Source organism: Chiloscyllium plagiosum, chromosome 5 (assembly GCF_004010195.1).
Source record: "Chiloscyllium plagiosum isolate BGI_BamShark_2017 chromosome 5, ASM401019v2, whole genome shotgun sequence".
Classification (NCBI taxonomy): Eukaryota; Metazoa; Chordata; class Chondrichthyes; order Orectolobiformes; family Hemiscylliidae; genus Chiloscyllium; species Chiloscyllium plagiosum.
The window spans coordinates 13,562,893-13,580,676 of NC_057714.1; the positions used below are offsets into that span (position 1 = coordinate 13,562,893).

General features: G+C 38.8%; 1 protein-coding gene across 1 annotated transcript in view; it reads right to left on the reverse strand.

The window, feature by feature from the left end:
• Window positions 1-17,784, reverse strand: part of LOC122550229 (A disintegrin and metalloproteinase with thrombospondin motifs 16) — a 229,647-nt gene that overhangs the window by 120,370 nt on the left and 91,493 nt on the right. The window contains exons 8-10 of the mRNA XM_043690988.1: window positions 15,720-15,905; window positions 12,932-13,085; window positions 8,806-8,901 (exon numbers count right to left, since the gene is read on the reverse strand). Of these exons, the coding sequence (XP_043546923.1) occupies window positions 8,806-8,901; window positions 12,932-13,085; window positions 15,720-15,905 (436 nt within the window). The remainder of the gene's footprint in view (window positions 1-8,805; window positions 8,902-12,931; window positions 13,086-15,719; window positions 15,906-17,784) is intronic.

Sequence of the window (17,784 nt, forward strand, 5' to 3'; positions counted from 1 at the left end):
ATAGCAAAGTTAATATGTATTTATAGCAAGCAATTAGTAAGCAAATTATATGTTAAACTTTATAACAATAAGGGATTGGAGTATGAGGATGAAAAGGTCTCATTGCAATTACACCTGGAGTACTATGTACAGTTTGGCCTCCTTACCCAAAGCACAACATACTTGCCTTGGAGACAGTGCAATAATGTTCACTTGACTGAATCCTTGGATGAGGAGGAATGCACTGCAAGGAGAGATTGAGTAGACTAGGTCTATATGCTCTGGAATTTAAGAGGATTGAGAAATTATCGAATTGAAGCATAACATTCTTAAAGGAGTGACAGAGTAGATACTATGTTTCCCCTTGGAACTCAGGGAAATCTAGAACATAGGGTCATAGTGTCAGAATAAAGGATTGGCCATTCAAGATTGAGACTAGGACAAATTTCACTCTGTTACATTGGCTTCATACTTAATAGATTTTATGGACCTGAACTTGAAGGATTGGGAAGATACGTGGAATTATTTTTTGAAAGGAAAGTCAATAAAAAGACACTGGAATTTGTTTTTAACAAGTTATTTCTTGGAAATCATGTTATTTTTGATCATTGCTTTTGTGAGGTATGATGGGGTGGAAAGTAGACATGATACTAATTGTAACGGCACAAATGCCAATTAATGCAGAAGGTTTGGTAAGATACGTGAGAAATGTGTTTGGCTTTGTGGTGAGAATCACTCACAAAACCTGACTCAACTTGAACTTAACAAAGATCACAGTAGGTCCGGTGACCAAAGATTGATTTTGTCTTAAGGAATGCCTTAAAAGAGGAAATGAGATAGAGAGGTGAAGACAATTCCGAATGGAAATTCCAGTGCTAGTGTCTGTCGAATAAAGGCTTACCTACACCTCTGCTCCAAGAATTGCTACTGAGCATGTGCAAAAGAAGCTGTCACAGTGAGATCAGATGACTTGGAACTGTGACCAACAACCTTGGGGTTCCAGAGAGGTCCTTTCTTGTCATCACTTGCAAACAGTTATGTTCAACAAAGTCCATCAATGTTCACGCAACTGAGTGCACATTTGACCTTGCCACACCATGGCAACGATGACCAAGCACATGGAACGAGAGCAAAGCAGCAAGGAGTAATGAAGTGAAATACAATGCTAAGGGTGAAGGAGGAGGCCAGATCAGTGATCTGGTCCCAGAAGTGAGGAAAAACAAGAAGTGCAGATCCATGGCAGCCTGTAGCAGTAGGCAAAGGAGATCAAGACTGTGGAGAGGGAAAGCCTGCACAGCACAGGCAAGATGCAGGAAAAGGCCACAGTAGGGAATGTGCAAGCTGCAATAAAGCAAGTCAGTCACAGTGGGTAATACATTACTGTGGGCTAGAGGTCTTACAGGGACGGAAAAATAGAACCCAGTCTGCCAGCAGCAAGTGCACGATAAAACAGTTGACAGCATTAACTGAAGTCATGGCCCGTAATAAAGAAAAGTAGAGTGGCAGGAGAGTAAACTTCAGAACTGTGTTAACAGATGACAGCCACCTGTAAGCATCTGAGCATTAAAGAGGTGCAGGATAAATAATTACTGGGTGATATAACAGGCCAACTGCAGGATTTCAGCCTCCCTTATTTTGAAAACCCATAAAGCAATACCAACCATGCAGATATCATAGGTAGGTAACATGGAAATCAAATTTTAAATTGGATACAGGGACAGCGTCTATTCTTTTGGATGCAACACCACAGCTGAGTTCAGAAATCTTCAGACCATCTTCCATTCAAATGTGGGACACAGGATGTATTCAAGTCAGAACGAGACGGCAGACACATGTTACAATTTGCTATGATAGAAGAGAGATTACAGAAATCTTGAAAGTCATTCCTAATCATTACTCTTTTTTTTGATTCGGCTGAAATGTTTGTGTGGCTTTAAGTATTCTTTGTGTAGCAGTCACAGAAGACAGTGAGGTTGACTCAGTGCATCTGGAATCACCCTCCGTTGCAGAAACTCTAGCGTTAGTTTGACAGGAAAATAATGCCGATCCTTAATTGGTGGGAATAGTAGTCAAAGATGACAGAGATTGATCGCAAGCTAGCATTCTATACTTTAATTTTCTTTTCCAGAGCACAGAGTTAGAGAATGAACCTACCACTTGCTTGGTTGACTGAGTGGAAACAGAAGACCAGACCTTCCTCTACGTTTGGATTTGGGCAACACTATTAATCAAGTCACGTTGTTTCTTTTGAGGAGAATAATCCCTTTCTTTGAAGATGGCAACAAAGAGTTACAAATGTCTACATACTCCACTGAAGGACAATTGTCACAGCAGCAGCAAATACAATTAGACAAAGGTTTCTTCCCTGCGCTAAAGGCTGGAGCACTAAAGAGATGTTGAAAGAACACATATTGGACATGAATGAAAACTTCATAAAACTGCTGACCAAATAGCTTAAGTGTTATAATGTTGCAGATGAAATGCAATCAACAGAAGCAAACAGTTGATGCCTGAACACTTGGAAGGGCCAACAGTGATGAACTTACAGCGGTTCAATGACAAATGGATAGAACAGAGTGTCAAAATTTTTACAGCTAATGAAGTGGCCACAACAAAATTCCCCAGCTCAGAATGCCCCTCACATATTCAGAAATGGGAGAATATCAGGGTTCCAGAGGTGCCCTGTCTTGCCTTCCCTTATATATAGTTATATTCAACTAAACCGGTTAATGTCCACTCACCTAAATGTAAACCTGATCCGACTACAATGTCCAAGCACTGAAGGCTTGGCCACTAATGGTAGTGTGGTTACAGTCAGAGATACACAAGAGGCTAGAATTAAACTGGTGCAGATGTATCCACAAGACCAAGATATAGGAGCAGATTTAGGCCTTTCGATCCATCCAGTCAGCCATTCGATCATGGCTGGTATATTTCTCAATCCCATTTTCCCTGCCTTCTCCTTGGATCCCTTGATCCTCTGACCAATCAAGAACCTGTCTGTTTTTTAAATACACTCAATAATTGGCTTCCACAGCCTTCTGCAGCAATGCTTTCCACAGAATAATAACCTTCTCATTGAAGAAACTCCTCATCATCTTAGTTCTAAAGTGTTTCCCCTTCACTCTGAGGCTGTGTGCTCAAGCTCTAGTCTCCCCTACTGGTGGAAGTATCTTCTCCATTCTGTCCAGGCCTCTCAGTATTCTGTAAGTTTTGATGAGATCCCCCTTCATCCATCCAAGTACAGACTCAGAGTCATCACCCTATTCCTCATATGACAAGCCCTTCATCCCTGGATCATCGTTGTAAACGTTTTATGGACTGCTCCAATGCCAGTGTATCATTCCTCACATCAGGGCCGAAAACTGCTCAAAATATTCCTTGCGGTCTGACCAGCCTTTGCTCTTGTATTCAAGCATTCTTGAAACGAATACAAACATTGCATTTGGCTTTCTAACTGCCAACTGAGCCTGTGTGTTAATCTTAATGGAATCCTGAACTAGGACCTCCAAGTCCCTTTGTGCTTCAGATTTCCGAAGCCTTTCCCCATTTAGAAAATAGTTTGTACCTCTACTCTTCCTACCAAAGTGTATAACCTCACACTTTCTCACATTATATTCCATCTGCCACTTTTTGTTGCCTACTCTCTTAGCCTGTCCGGGTCTCTCTGCAGCCTCTCCACTTCCTCAACACTACATGTCCCTCTACCTATCTTTGTGTGATCTGCAAATTTAGCAACAATGCTCTCAGTTCTTTCATCCAGATTTTTAATGTATAACATGAATAATGGTGGTCCCAACACTGACCCCCACGGCACTCCACTAGTTACTGGCTGCCATCCTGAAAAAAAGCTGTTATATTCCGACTCTCTGCCTTCTGCCAGTCAGCCAATCCTCTATCCATGCCAGTTTCTTGCGCCTTACACAATGGGCTGTTCCCTTATTTAGCAGCCTGCTGTCTGAGGTATAATGCAGGACTAGAAGTAGGGAAGGGTGAGGCCATGGAAGTGTTTGAAAACGAGAATGAGAACATTAAAATCAAGACATTGCTTGACTATGAGTAACATAGGTCAACAGGCGCTGCAGTGAGACTTGGTGAGAGTTAGAATATAGGCAGTAATATTTTCAGTTGCCTGAGATATAGGGAGGGAAGCACGTGGGAGACAAGGCAGGAGTGCATAACAAAGGCACGAATGAGGTTTCAGCAGCTACAAAGGTGGAACCAGTCGGCAGGAACACGTATGTGGGAGCCCATTTCAGGATCAAATATAGCACCGGGGTTGTGAACAACCTGGTTCAGTCCCAAGTACAGCGTTGGATTTGGTAGCTGGGAAACAAAGTTTGGAGTGAGAACAAAAACAATGGCTTCAGTCTTTCCAAATTTTAATTGAAGGAAATTTCTGCTCACCCAGTACTGTAACCAGAAAAATACTTTACTCCTGTATTTGTAGAAGTGAAATATTTCCAATAAACCTGGGACTGCAGACATACATCATATTTTCATGAACAGCCAACAAGGACTTGGCTCTAATAAGTGCTTACAATTTAAACTTGGCATAGATGGCTTACTAATTATATATCCATTTAGCTCATTTGACTTTCATTTCATGCCAAGGAAAATCATTGCAGCTTTTGCATACAATTAACCTGTCAGTTAAAAATTATAATCGTGTTGCTCTTTGCTAGAATTCATGCAAGTAGTACAAGTACAGCAACTCCCACTTTGATGCTTTGGCAAGCCACTATATTTGAGTATGACATCCACTTTTAAACAGTCCCTCTCAAGAGACCTTAGATAAATGCACCAGAATATATTAATATTCGTTCCTTTTTTTTAGTGATTTATTTCTAAATTAATGAAAGTATTGATCCATCATTAAAAATTCCTCAGGCAGATATATTTGGGTTCTGCTCTAGTCAATAAAAGTATCAACCAAAAATGCCTTTTCTCTGCCTCAACCACTAACTTTAGATTTTGAAATGGGGAGCCAGTGGATGTAGTTCACTTGGAATTTCAGAAGGTTTTCCATAAAGGTCCCACACAAAATTAGCTTGTAAAATTAAAGCACATGGGATCAGTGTACTAATATGGATAGAGCATCGTTTGACAGATAAGATGCAAGGAGTAGGAATAAATGGGCAATTTCCAAGTGGCAACCAGTGACTAGTTGGGTACCACAGGGATCAGTATGTGGACCCCAATTATTGACTACATATATATATATATATATAATATATAAATGATTCAGATGAGAGAACTAAATACAATATCTCCAAGTTTGCAGACAATGCAAAGCTAAGTAGGAGGGTTTACTGTGAGGATGATGCGAAGGTACCTAGTGTGATTTGGACAAGTGCATGGCAGATGATGTATAATGTGGATAAATTGTGAGGTTTTCCACACGGGTAGCAAAAACAGGAGGCAGACTATTGTCTGAATGGCAAGGAATTGAGAAAAGAGGAGATGCATTGAGACCTGGGTGTCCTTGTACACAAATTGTTCAAGTATGCAGGTGCAGACAGTAAAGAAGGGAAATGGCATGTTGACCTTCAAATCGAAAGGATTCAAGTATTGGAACATGAGTGTCTTGCTGCAATTGTACATGAGATTGGTGAGACCGCACCCAGAGAATTGTTTGCAGTTTTGGTTTCTTTGGTTTTGGTTTCTTCATTTGAGGAAGGATATTCTGGCTATGGAGAGAGGGCAACAAAGGTTTACCAGATTGATTCTTGGTTGGTCGGACTGGTGTATGAAGACAGATTGGATTGGCTAGTACTTCAGGAATGGAGGTGGGAGGATGGAGGGGGAAAATCTCATTGAAACCTAAAAAATTCTAACAGGACTAGACAAGGTAAATGCTATGACTGGGGATTCCAGAATCAAGGGGTCACAGGTTAAGGACATGTGGGAAGGCCATATAGAGACTGAAATGAGCAGAAATTTCTTTACCCAGAGAGCGGTGAGCCTGTGGAATTCTCTGTCACAGAAAGCAGTTGAGGACAAAAAATTGAATGTATTAAAGGAGGAGTCAGACATAGTTCTTAAATGATATAGTTCTTCTTGAATGGTAGAGCAGGCTGGAATTTTCTGCGTTTAAATGTTTCTATGAAACAAATTATATGATATTTAAACACTGCAACTAGACTTTTAATTACATACAAAGAGACAATGATAGCACACTGACACTGACCAATGAGGACAAATCCTGCAACCACTAGATTAATACGCAACTACCACTAATTCCTTGAGTGGCCAATAGATGCACGGTCCATATTTTTAAAACCAAGTGTGCCCTCTGAGTGACGAAGAGTTCAGCTTTTCATCTACCATAGACATATGTGTGGTGGCTGTACATTGCAAATACATTTTTTAAAATGTTGTAAGGTTTTTTTCGATTTGTTAATTCATACCTCTCACCAGGCTACAATTGTACAATGCAAGGATGTCTAATCTAGATTTGTAAAAAGCGAACAGCAGATGTTAGATTGAAATAAATTACAACCAGTTAGTCAGAGCTGATTACATTTTTTTTAAACTTGTTTTTCATTTTTAAGCAGACAGTTAAATAACAGGTAAATTTCAGCAGAGTCATTATAAATAATGTGAGTGGGTTTGTCACCCATTATACAGTGGGATATAAAAGCTTAAAGTTGATGTTTATCGTCAACAGTTTTGCAGAGACAGATGAGAATAAAAAATGCTGTAGCTTAATACATCCATACCTATGAAAGTATTGCAGTGTTTTTATCAGTTTCCTTGAATAAGACTTGAGAGATGAAGAACTAAGTTTTGCAAGGCATCACTCCAAGTGTACAGTGCTCTTCAGAAGAAGATGAGAGAACCAGTCTCCTTTCCAAACCAAAGTTTGCAATCCATTCTCCCGTATATTGTTTTCTGCATTATGAACTTTATTTTCATGTACATTTAGCTCTTATGCTATATTAATACAACACCCTCTCATCTCAGTAGAATAGAAATATGTGCTTCAGCCTGCATAGGATGCCCAGCAGGAACTACTCTTGCCCTCTATTAGAAAGCTCTGCTCATGCCTGGTCAGATCAACTCTGATTTATTGCCACTTATTTCAACTCACTTTATATGGTCAGACAATCTCAGTATTTTTTGAAGACGTGACAAAGGTGGTGGATAGAGGTAAGTCAATGGATATTGTTTATATTGACTTCCAAAGGCTTTTGATAAAGTGTCACACAAAAAGCCATTAGGTCAGGTGGAAGTCCATGGAATTGAGGGCAAATTACTGATGTGGATGGGAAATTGGAATAGTGGCAAGAAACAGAGTTGGAATAATGGCTAGGTGGATTAGCTAAGGGAAATGCAGGGTTATGGGGGTAGGGTAAGGGAGTGGGTCCAGGTACGATGCTCTTCGGAGAGTCAGTATAAACTTGATGGGCTAAATTGTCTGCTTCCACACTGTAGGGATTCTATGAATAATGTGTAAGTTCTCAAATTGACAGGATATGACTAGAGGCACCTCAATTATTCACAATATTCATTAATGACTTTGATAATGGCATAAAACATTAACTATCCAAATTTGCTGATGAGACAAAATTGGGCAGCATTGTAGACAGTGTTGCCCACAGCACAAAATTACAAGAGGATATTGATAGATTAGGTGAATGGGCAAGGCTGTGGCAGATGGATTTTGATATAGGAGAGTGTGAGGTTATCCATTTTGGAATGAAAAAGGATAGGTCAGGATTTATTTAAGAAGGCACAAAGTTAAATACAGTGGATATCCAATGAGATTTGGGGGTTCATTTGCAAAGCTCTTTAAAATTCGATGAACAGGTGCATAAAATAGTCAAGGCGGCTATTTGAATTCTGGCCTTCATATCTAAAGGACTGGAGTGTAGAGATGCTGACAATATGTAGCTGTTACACAAAACACTAGTTAGGCCCCACTTAGAGCACCATGAGCAGATTTGGGCATCACATTTTAGGAAGGATGTTTTGACCTTGGAGAGAGTTCAAAGCAGATTTACTAGGTTGCTACGTGGACTTCAGAGAGATCAGATAAATTAGACATTTATTCTCAATTATTTAGAATGTTAAAGGCTGATCTAATCGATGTTTTCAGGATATTAACAGGGAAAGACAGGGTAGATAAAGATAAACCATTTCCACTGGTTGAAGATTCTAGAACTGGGGGCATAGTCTAAGAATTAAGGCCAAACCATTCATAAGAAATGTCAGAAAGCATGCAAGGAGGAGTTCTGAGGAAGGGTCACCAGACTCGAAGCATTAACTTTGATTTCTCTTCACAGCTGCTGCCAGACCTGCTGAGTTTTTCCAGCAACTTCTGTTTCATAAAGAGTAATGTATGTTTGGAACTCTTCTCAAATGGCGTTTGATGCTAATTTAATTTAATGCTGAGATAGATACATTTTTATTAGCAAGAGTATCAAGGGATATGGGCCCAAGGTAGGCATATGGAGTTAGACTACAGATTAGCCAAGATCTTATAAAATGATGGAGTAGGCTTGAGGGGCTGAATGGCTTACTTCTGATCCTAACTAACTGTGTTTAACCTGTTTGGGTGTTAATATTCTTCTGCCAGAATTTTCTATTTCACCACACTGAAATGAACGTTCAATTCGATAACCAGGTTTGTTCAGACGGATAGATATAAAATCTTTCACGATTTCCAAAACCAACACTCTTTAGATTACTTGGGTGCTTATAAGAATATAAACGTACCAGGTTTCTCAGTAAACCACATAATAAGTTAATGAACAAATACATGTTTAATGGAATAATTCAGAAATTACTTCACAATTGGAAACAGCAAAAGGGTTACCTTACCCGGTTGAGCCCACAAACAGTGCCCTCAGCAGCTGGCATGAACTTTGTTTCACATCTTCGGCCAACTCTATGGCACCAAAGTGCTTTACAGATATCCTGAGGGACAGAAAATCAATTCAACTGCAAGCTTTTCTGTGAGAACCATCACCATTACTGACATATTGTTTTAAGCTTGTTGCTAAGGACTAACAAATACATGTTGGTATCAGTCTAAAGAAACAACATAAGTATTTTTGGTCCAGTTAAGGCCACCCTTTTTTTTCCCCTCTTTATGCATTTATGGGGTGTGGGCTAGGCCTGCATGGATTGCCCTTGAGAAGGTGGTGGTGAAATGCTGGATCAACCAGAGCTATCCACTTCATCATGATACCTGTCAGCCACACCAATGCAGCAATGTCTCACACTCCCGTGTAACATAGTATCATTGAGTGGCTACAACATAAACAGAGTCTTTTTGGCCAGTCAAGCCCACACTGGCACTCTGGAAGAGTAATTAGACTAGTACCACCTCATGCTCTTTGACCACTGCCCACATAGTCTTTAATAATGTCTTGAAGTTATCAGAATATACCTGCAATCCTGTATCGTAGGTTAAATAGCTAATGTTTCGTTGCAGGCATATACAAATGGTGAAATAGAATACATGCACCTAAATTTCTAAGGTATCTCCATTGGGACAGTGCAAGATGGCTGCTGGGAACACTGTTGCATTGAAAAAAATAAAGTGTAAATAGTACTTAAAGGAACTATAACTAATGTGCCACAAAAATATTGGGTGAAAAATGTTGTAAGTCTTTTGGTGAAGACACATCTTGATTTATTATTAGCTTTTACTAAAGCTAGGGAATAAGAGACAAGCAGAAGAAATCCATTTTTCAGGCATGAGACTACAGCTAAGAATGGCAGTATCTTGATAGCTTCTGAGGTTTAGTTGATGGCACCACTGGAGATCCAAGAATGGTGGCCATCCTTACTAGTCTATGACATAACACTTATAGGTGTCAATTTCCACCGAAATGCTCCCAGTCATGTATGATATGATAACTAGGTCTTTGCAGCAGATGGCATGTTGATGCATCTGGTTGAGGGCTGACTCAGATTTTCTGTGGACAGTTAGCTAGTCGTTGCATGCTTGGTGTTACTTTGGAAAGTACATTGAATTAGGGGACAATGACAGTTGATCATCATGTCATGGCTGCTTTCACAAATACTACAGAAAACAAGATTTTAATGTTGCTTTCATGATTACAGTCAGCTGCATTTGGAATAGAAAGCTAGCCTGCTCTAGTCACAGACCTATATTTTTGTCTGGAAAGACCTCCATGCAGATAGTGGCAGATTGACACAGGGCACACCTTTTGCAGTCTGAATAGCCTGATCAGTAATTTTGTCTTCTTCCAAATGTGCTTGGAGAGTCAGTGCAGATACAATGGGCTGAATGGCCTCCTTCTGCACCAAATTCATTCTATGAATGTTATATAAAGGTGATTTTCATTAGAAAAGCTATTTAGAATTTCAGGATTAAATTATTATAATTGATTGAAAGGCTTGAAGTATCCCAAATACAAGCAAGACAAAACAATATTAAAGATGAAAAAAGATAATAAATAGTTGAAAAACATTTACTTTACAATATTGCTGCCCTTTTCGTAACATTGCATGTACAATAGTTATGACTGCTTTGCATCCCTGAATGGCCATTTCACAAATGAATGATTTTCAAATGATATCCTTCACATCAGAAGAAAGCATGGAGTTCAATAGGAAATGCAAAGGACTTATAAATTATGATAGATATTGACACAGCAGATACAGGCCATTTCCACTTCTTCAAATATCTCATTCCCCTTGTGTTTTGATTTGGGATTTAGCAATACGAGAACATAACTGTCATATAAAGTGTTTGGAGCTCTACTGTACTTCAGTCAGATAATATAACTTCATAGCACCATCAATAGTTAGAATGTTAATGACTGCTACTTACCATTTTTAACACAGAAAAAACAGAAATGGACAAACAGTGGGTAGACCAACAACATTGCTCATCCAGTTATTGTTTGATTGAGGAGCTGTTTCGTATGACTCAGACTAGCAACTGAGAGCTCATGCAGTGGTGGAGAAAAAGGGATTTTGGGCTGGAAAGGGAAGGTGCATTGCTTTTTACGGAACATAACTGAAATCTGCTTGTGTACGATAATGGAAACAATACTGACTGGAAGAACACCAGCTCCTCCAATACTGGCCTGACAGAAAGATGGTCTGAGGAAGTGGAATGTGTATGTCAGATGTTGAGAATCTCTAACCCAAAGGCAGCATAAGGAAAAAATCAAATAGTCTGCCAAGACTCTTTCACATTACAAATGCCCTGCTCTAATAGTATCAATGAAAATATTGGCAATGTCCACTTTTCATTTTTCTCATCCAATCATTGAAAAAGCCTTCGTTGACTCTCCTCCTATTACTGTTTCCAAACTCTGCTAGTGCTTCGATAAGTAATACCTTTACTTGCTCATTATTAATGATTTATCATAAAACCAAGCTTTCACATTCACATATAGAACTCTTCAGTAAACCATACAGCAACACAAGCAACATTTCCCTTTTAGGACAAACCAGCACACGATCTAGGGTGAGCCCAGTACAGGAGGAGGGACTGCTTCATTTCACAGACTGTCAACTGCTGAAAACATTTCCATGAATAAGGGGAATGAGAAGCTCTGTATAAAGTAGTGCACAAGGAAGCATATCACAGGATATTGACTTTGTAAACATGAATCTCTTTCAAATTTAACTCAGCCTCTCACTCAATCTACTGATGTGTCATCAAGAAGCTACTGTTTTGCTACAATATACTATTGACTCCGGTTACTACCCATTTTCTCTATTCTCTCTTTCCAGATCCTGATGAAGTCCATGGATCATAAGTAGCAGGAATGAAGGAGGAGGAAGAATCTGCAACTGAAGATGCACCATCACCAACTCTTTCCTGCAAGCAGCAGCTTATAAATTAGCATTACATGACCTTTCGGTCTTGACTGAGAGGGGTCATAATTGAAGCAGGCAAATACGTTGAAGCTTAAAGCGTTTCTGACCTCTTAACTGGCCAATACATCACTTTAGCCAATGTTTACTTAACCTAAAATGTAGGGTATTTGCAGACTATTAAGGATGCCCATACGTATGCTATAATTCTGCAATTTAGAGACTCCGGGGGTTAGAAAACAGAATGTACTTCAGCAATTTATTTCACACAAAACAAGCACGATGGTTGACAAATTTAACACTGAAGAGTGGCATCCAATCTGTATATGTGGTCAGACCACTCTGAAAATCTCAGTTTTAGGCAGCTCTACCAAATGGACTGCTTGCTTTAGTTGCCCTCATCAAAACTGGTGATGAGCAGAGAAGTATTTTGCTAGTCTTTAGCTGTTCCTGCATATGCATTTTTTTTTAAACTTAGAAACCAGTGCTGTGGCATCAGGGCATTTTATGCCAAAATGCATTTTGATTGATCTAATTGCTTGTTTTTTAAAAAAAATTGACAAATGCTCTCTACCCCATTTAACATTGTTTGTATACTTTGCTGGTTCCTTTAGAAATCTTTAGTGGTATACTCCCAGCAGTTTTCCAACTGTTTTGTCTTGCATTTTAATTGTTCATCCTTATTTGTCAAATCTTATTTGCCACTGCTTTATTTTGAGTCAATTAGTAAAAACATTGCAATGGAGACATGACAGAGATGTAGTACCATGAAATGTGGCAAGCAAGAAATACAAGTTGAACATAATACATGTACAATTTAAATATTCTCAAGGGGACCTTATATGTTAAAGAAATACCTGCTGCGATCCATAATAAGTTCCTGTGACTGAGGGAGCCATCAGTTCATAAAGAAAACACAGACTGACAGAAGGAATGTGAAATTAAGTGAGCCAAAACAATCTTTCAGGTTTGAAGGGTTTCTTTGAATGTTTTCTTTTTCATTCAAAGTACTGAAAAATCCTCACTAATTAATTTTGGATCACGTATTTAATCTTGATCATGCAGTAGGCAATTAACTAAGACAAAATGGTAAACTCAAGACCAATACCAACAATATACGTAAAATTCGAGAACACTTTCTTGCCTTTTTAAAATCCAGCCTGCAGAGTTTGGCCTTCACCCCAAACTGCCACTTGCATTGAGTGTCGGCATCATAGAGTTCTCCTGGCAGCTTATCAGGGTATCTGTACTCATTTGCTGGCTTTGGTTCATCAACAAGACAAGTTGCCTGGGACGTGCTGCATACAAGTGGTTTAAAAAGATTAAATGCGGCACTGCATACAACTTTTACAACAAATCAGGGTTACATTGTTTTTGCAGTAAACAATACAATAACTGGACATCAGATCATCAGGCTTTTGTGAAACACAGAACTAACATTTAAAAAGCTCAAACTGACAATTTCTACAGTTTTTATACTCCCCAAGTACTAAATCATGCAGAATATATAAACCTATTCTAAAACTCAAGAATAGAAATTTGTGCTATTCCTATTTTCTGCACAGATTTGGATTACATTCAGCTGTATTTTGATTCTCACATAACCTAAAAATAAATCTAAGTAACATGTTAGCAACCAATCAATTTTACTTTCATTTCAAAAGCACCCAAACCAGGTGCAACATATTTCAGTTTGGTTTAAAGGATGTGATAAAATAGTGCAGCTGTTTAAGAAAATCGATTAAAAGGAAAATACTGGGGATGCTGGAAATCTGAAGGAAGAACAGAAAGTGCTGGAGAAACTCAGAAGATCTGGTAGCACCTGTGGAGAGAGAAACAGTTAAGTGTCTCGAGTCTGATATGGCTCCTCAGGACTTGTTCAGCGCTGAGTTCATAGCTATTGTTCCCACTACTTTGGATACAGCTGACGGTAATGATCCTGTTGTTAACATTTACAATGTCCGCATGGTCATTGCTGGTACAGTATTGGCATCAGTGGGAGAAGGCCCTTGTGTGACCACAAACTGGTCATTTAATTGTCTCAACTGGCCTGATGCCAACCACTGGTATGTAATGTTTACATCCCACCTTTGCCTTCCTCGGTTCTGAACAAGTTTTGAATTCTGAAGAGTCATATCAGACTTGCAATGTTAACTGTTTCTCTTGTATAGATGCTGCCAAACTTGTTGAGTTTCTCCAGCACATACATTTTCTTACATTAAAACAATGTCGAGACATCTTCATCTAACAACATTCAGTACAAGCACTGGCAACCATATTTAACTAATGATGGATAAGTCTATAGTTTAAGTGTACGTATATGCAAGGTCAAGTTTTCCAATCTTTTATAGTTTTCTGAGCGTAAGGCCCATATACACTTAATGTCATATTAAAAGCAAATCATGAAAGGTGTTCCACAGTCAGTGGTTGGCAGGAGAACAAATTTTAAAACCCAATTTAATAAATTACTCAACAAAACATACTCTTCACCTACTATAGTGCTCAGCTTGTAATTTAAAACCAAAGAAGATTAAACATATTATTCAACTGCTGAAATAGTTTCTTCACTCATACAGAGATATTCCATCTGGTAAATAATGTCTCACACAGATTATTTGAGTGAGCAAGGTTTTGAACTGAGATTCTTGACATCTATGCTATCTTTTCTTGAGCAATTGTGCATGGAAATTAGATAACCATAGACAGGGACTTGAAGCCCAGTGGAGATTCTTGGCTCTATTTGGAAAATTTGAGTTAATCCAGAGCCTCCTTTCACATATACAGGACACATTGCTTAATTTATGATTGGTGAACATAAAAATCTGAACTATTAAAATACTTCAATGAAAGTGTTTTATTTATATAATCATATAAACATCAAATTAATTGCTGGACAATGAGCCATTGTAAATCACAAAACTTAGAGGCATAATAATCCACCAACAATGTGTTCGGTTAAAAAAAAAACAATGTGGTATAATTTCAACTCCATGTTTAGATGTCAGCAGATTAAAAACAATTAAGAAGTCACAGGAGGAAACTAGAATCTAAAGCCAAAATCAAAATGCTGCTGGAAACTAGAATTAAATACAGGGCCAGCTGGAGATATTCAGTAGGCCAGGCAGCACCTGTGGAGAGAGAAACAGAGCCAGTATGTGGAACCTTTTTGGTCCAGTGGGGTGGCAGGCAAGGGTGGGAATGCTATCTGAGAATTCACAGCATCTTCTGTTTTATTCTACATTATAAAGATATGGTTTCTTTCAAAACATTTGCATCTGGCGCAGTGACGAGCATCCATACTGGCATCGAGACACACACATCAACACTTCTTCACAAAGTGCACACTCACGCGCACATAGATGAAACAGTCTTACTCAGCATGTACATGTACAAAGCACAAGGTCAGACAGTGATTTGTTTGAACAACAGTATGAACAGGCCATCAGCAAATGTTATCCAACTTCCAGAGATAGTTGGTAAGTGGATATCAAGCCTTCAGAGTAATAACTGTTAACTCTAACACAGAGCACTTTCTCGATTATATAAAGTAAAAATATTACTCTAGAAGTAATGTGGGATTGCATCCATGAATTATAGTGACCATTCATGTCTGTATGTCTCCAATCACTTCATACATAACTGGTGATGTTCTAACTTTGATTCTCAGGGGGAATTTTTGGCAGTCAGGAAATATATGTACATTGGAAATACAAAGGTATGAAATTAATTGAAAGTATGCAAAAGTCTCCAAAATTCTATTACATGTCCCTAAATGTCAAGCTTTCCTGTGAAAAATAAAAATCATTGTTACCTCATCAATTATTGTATTTCCTACCTATGAAATTATTTAACTGAGGTAATTCCATGTAGAATACAAGGGTCGAGACGCATTGGTTAAATGCAACAAGACATGCAATAAGTCAATTCTGTACCTCAGAAACTTATAGAGATATTGCCGGCTGCAGGCTGACCACGAGAAGACCCCATTGTGCCCTGCAAGTGTTGGTGACATGATATTACCCTCGGATTTCTTGCATACATTTCCTTCTCCATCATGAATCATACCAAAGCTGGAAGGAAGTGGTAAGTTTAGGTTAAAATTAAAAAAAAGAAGTGAACTTCATCTAAAACCTTTGACATTGACACATTCATTGCTTTCGTTTCTGTTACACATAAGAAGATGATTAGATAAATATCATAAGACCAACATATTTTCCATTGTACCAACGAACCAATCTGCTGTTAAAAAAAGAAATTACACCAATTAGGAAATAAAGTTATTCAGTCCGATATTAAAGTTTCACTTAGTTTGAGAAAGTTAACAGTATCTAAATATTTCATTTTTAAAAACATTTAGATTACTTTACTTACTTTAGATTACTTACTTACAGTGTGGAAACAGGCCCTTCGGCCCAACAAGTCCACACCGACCCGCCGAAGTGTAACCCACCCATACCCCTAACCTAACACTACGGGCAATTTAGCATGGCCAATTCACCTGACCTGCACATCTTTGGACTGTGGGAGGAAACTGGAGCACCCGGAGGAAACCCACGCAGACACGGGGAGAACGTGCAAACTCCACACAGTCAGTCGCCTGAGGCGGGAATTGAACCCGGGTCTCTGACGCTGCGAGGCAGCAGTGCTAACCACTGTACCACCGTGCCGCCCACAAGTCTTTTGTAACAAGCTGAGTCTTTTGTAACGTATTCAATTTTAACTTGTTCTTTCAAATTAAAATTCAAACAAACTTGTTGAAGCAGAAGTTAAACATCCAAATATAAATGTAGTGAGTTGAAAATAATGGAACACATTACTTACATTTAAATCAAATGAATATATGGATATGGAAAGTGCAAATTAAAATAGATTTCCTATGTTGAGTGCCCAACAAATGTACAGTGAATTGTCCTTACTAATAAAGAGGACTTTCTTATTCATACAAAATAAAAGTTTTCTTCAAAAGAAATGTGGGGTTGTATCCAAGATTTACACTTATGTAGTCACTAACCATGTCAATCTGTCCCCAATCACTTCATACATATCAGATGGCGTCCTAACTTTGGTGCTTAGAAAGGATTCTTGGCAGTCCAAGGGTGCACAGCAGAAAGTCAAATATGAAATTAATTGAACTCATTCAAAAATCCAACTTTGAACAGGATGTTAGATACATTAAACATTTCTACATTTAACTGAAATAATTTTGAGCTTCAGAGACAGTTAACCGTGTCTGAATGATTCATTTTTAAAAGCATTATGGCCAAGTATTTTGTAAAGTATCCAATTTTAACTTCCTGCTTCAAATTAAAATCCAAGTTGTGTATGACTTGGGCCTGGGATTTACCTATGTGAGCCGAAAATGTGTTGCTGGAAAAGCACAGCAGGTCAGGCAGCATCCAGGGAACAGGAGAATCGACGTTTCGGGCATAAGCCGAAAGAAGGGCTCATGCCCAAAACGTCGATTCTCCTGTTCCCTGGATGCTGCCTGACCTGCTGCGCTTTTCCAGCAACACATTTTCAGCTCTGATCTCCAGAATCTGCAGACCTCACTTTCTCCATTTACCTATGTGAAATAACAAATAAGCAGCTCATCACTAACTTAAATCTCGAGTTGTTAGGATGTTTTGTTTTTTTGATTTTTTTTGATTTCCACGAAATAAAATTCCCATATATTACAGAGTTGAAAATCTCTGACCAACAATAAGCCTCTAACCTGCTTGCTAGAGGACCACAATTTCAATCACTTAACCAGTGAATTATTATCTTTGAAATTGAGAGTCATAGAGATGTACAGCATGGAAACAGACCTTTCTGTCCAATGTGTCCATGCTGACCAGATATCTCAACCCAATCTAGTCCCACCTGCCAGCACCTGGCCCATATCCCTCGAAACCCTTCCTTTTCATATACCCATCCAAATGCATCTTAAATGTTGCAATTGTACCAGCCTCCACCACTTCCTCTGGCAGCTCATTCCATACACATACCACCCTCTGT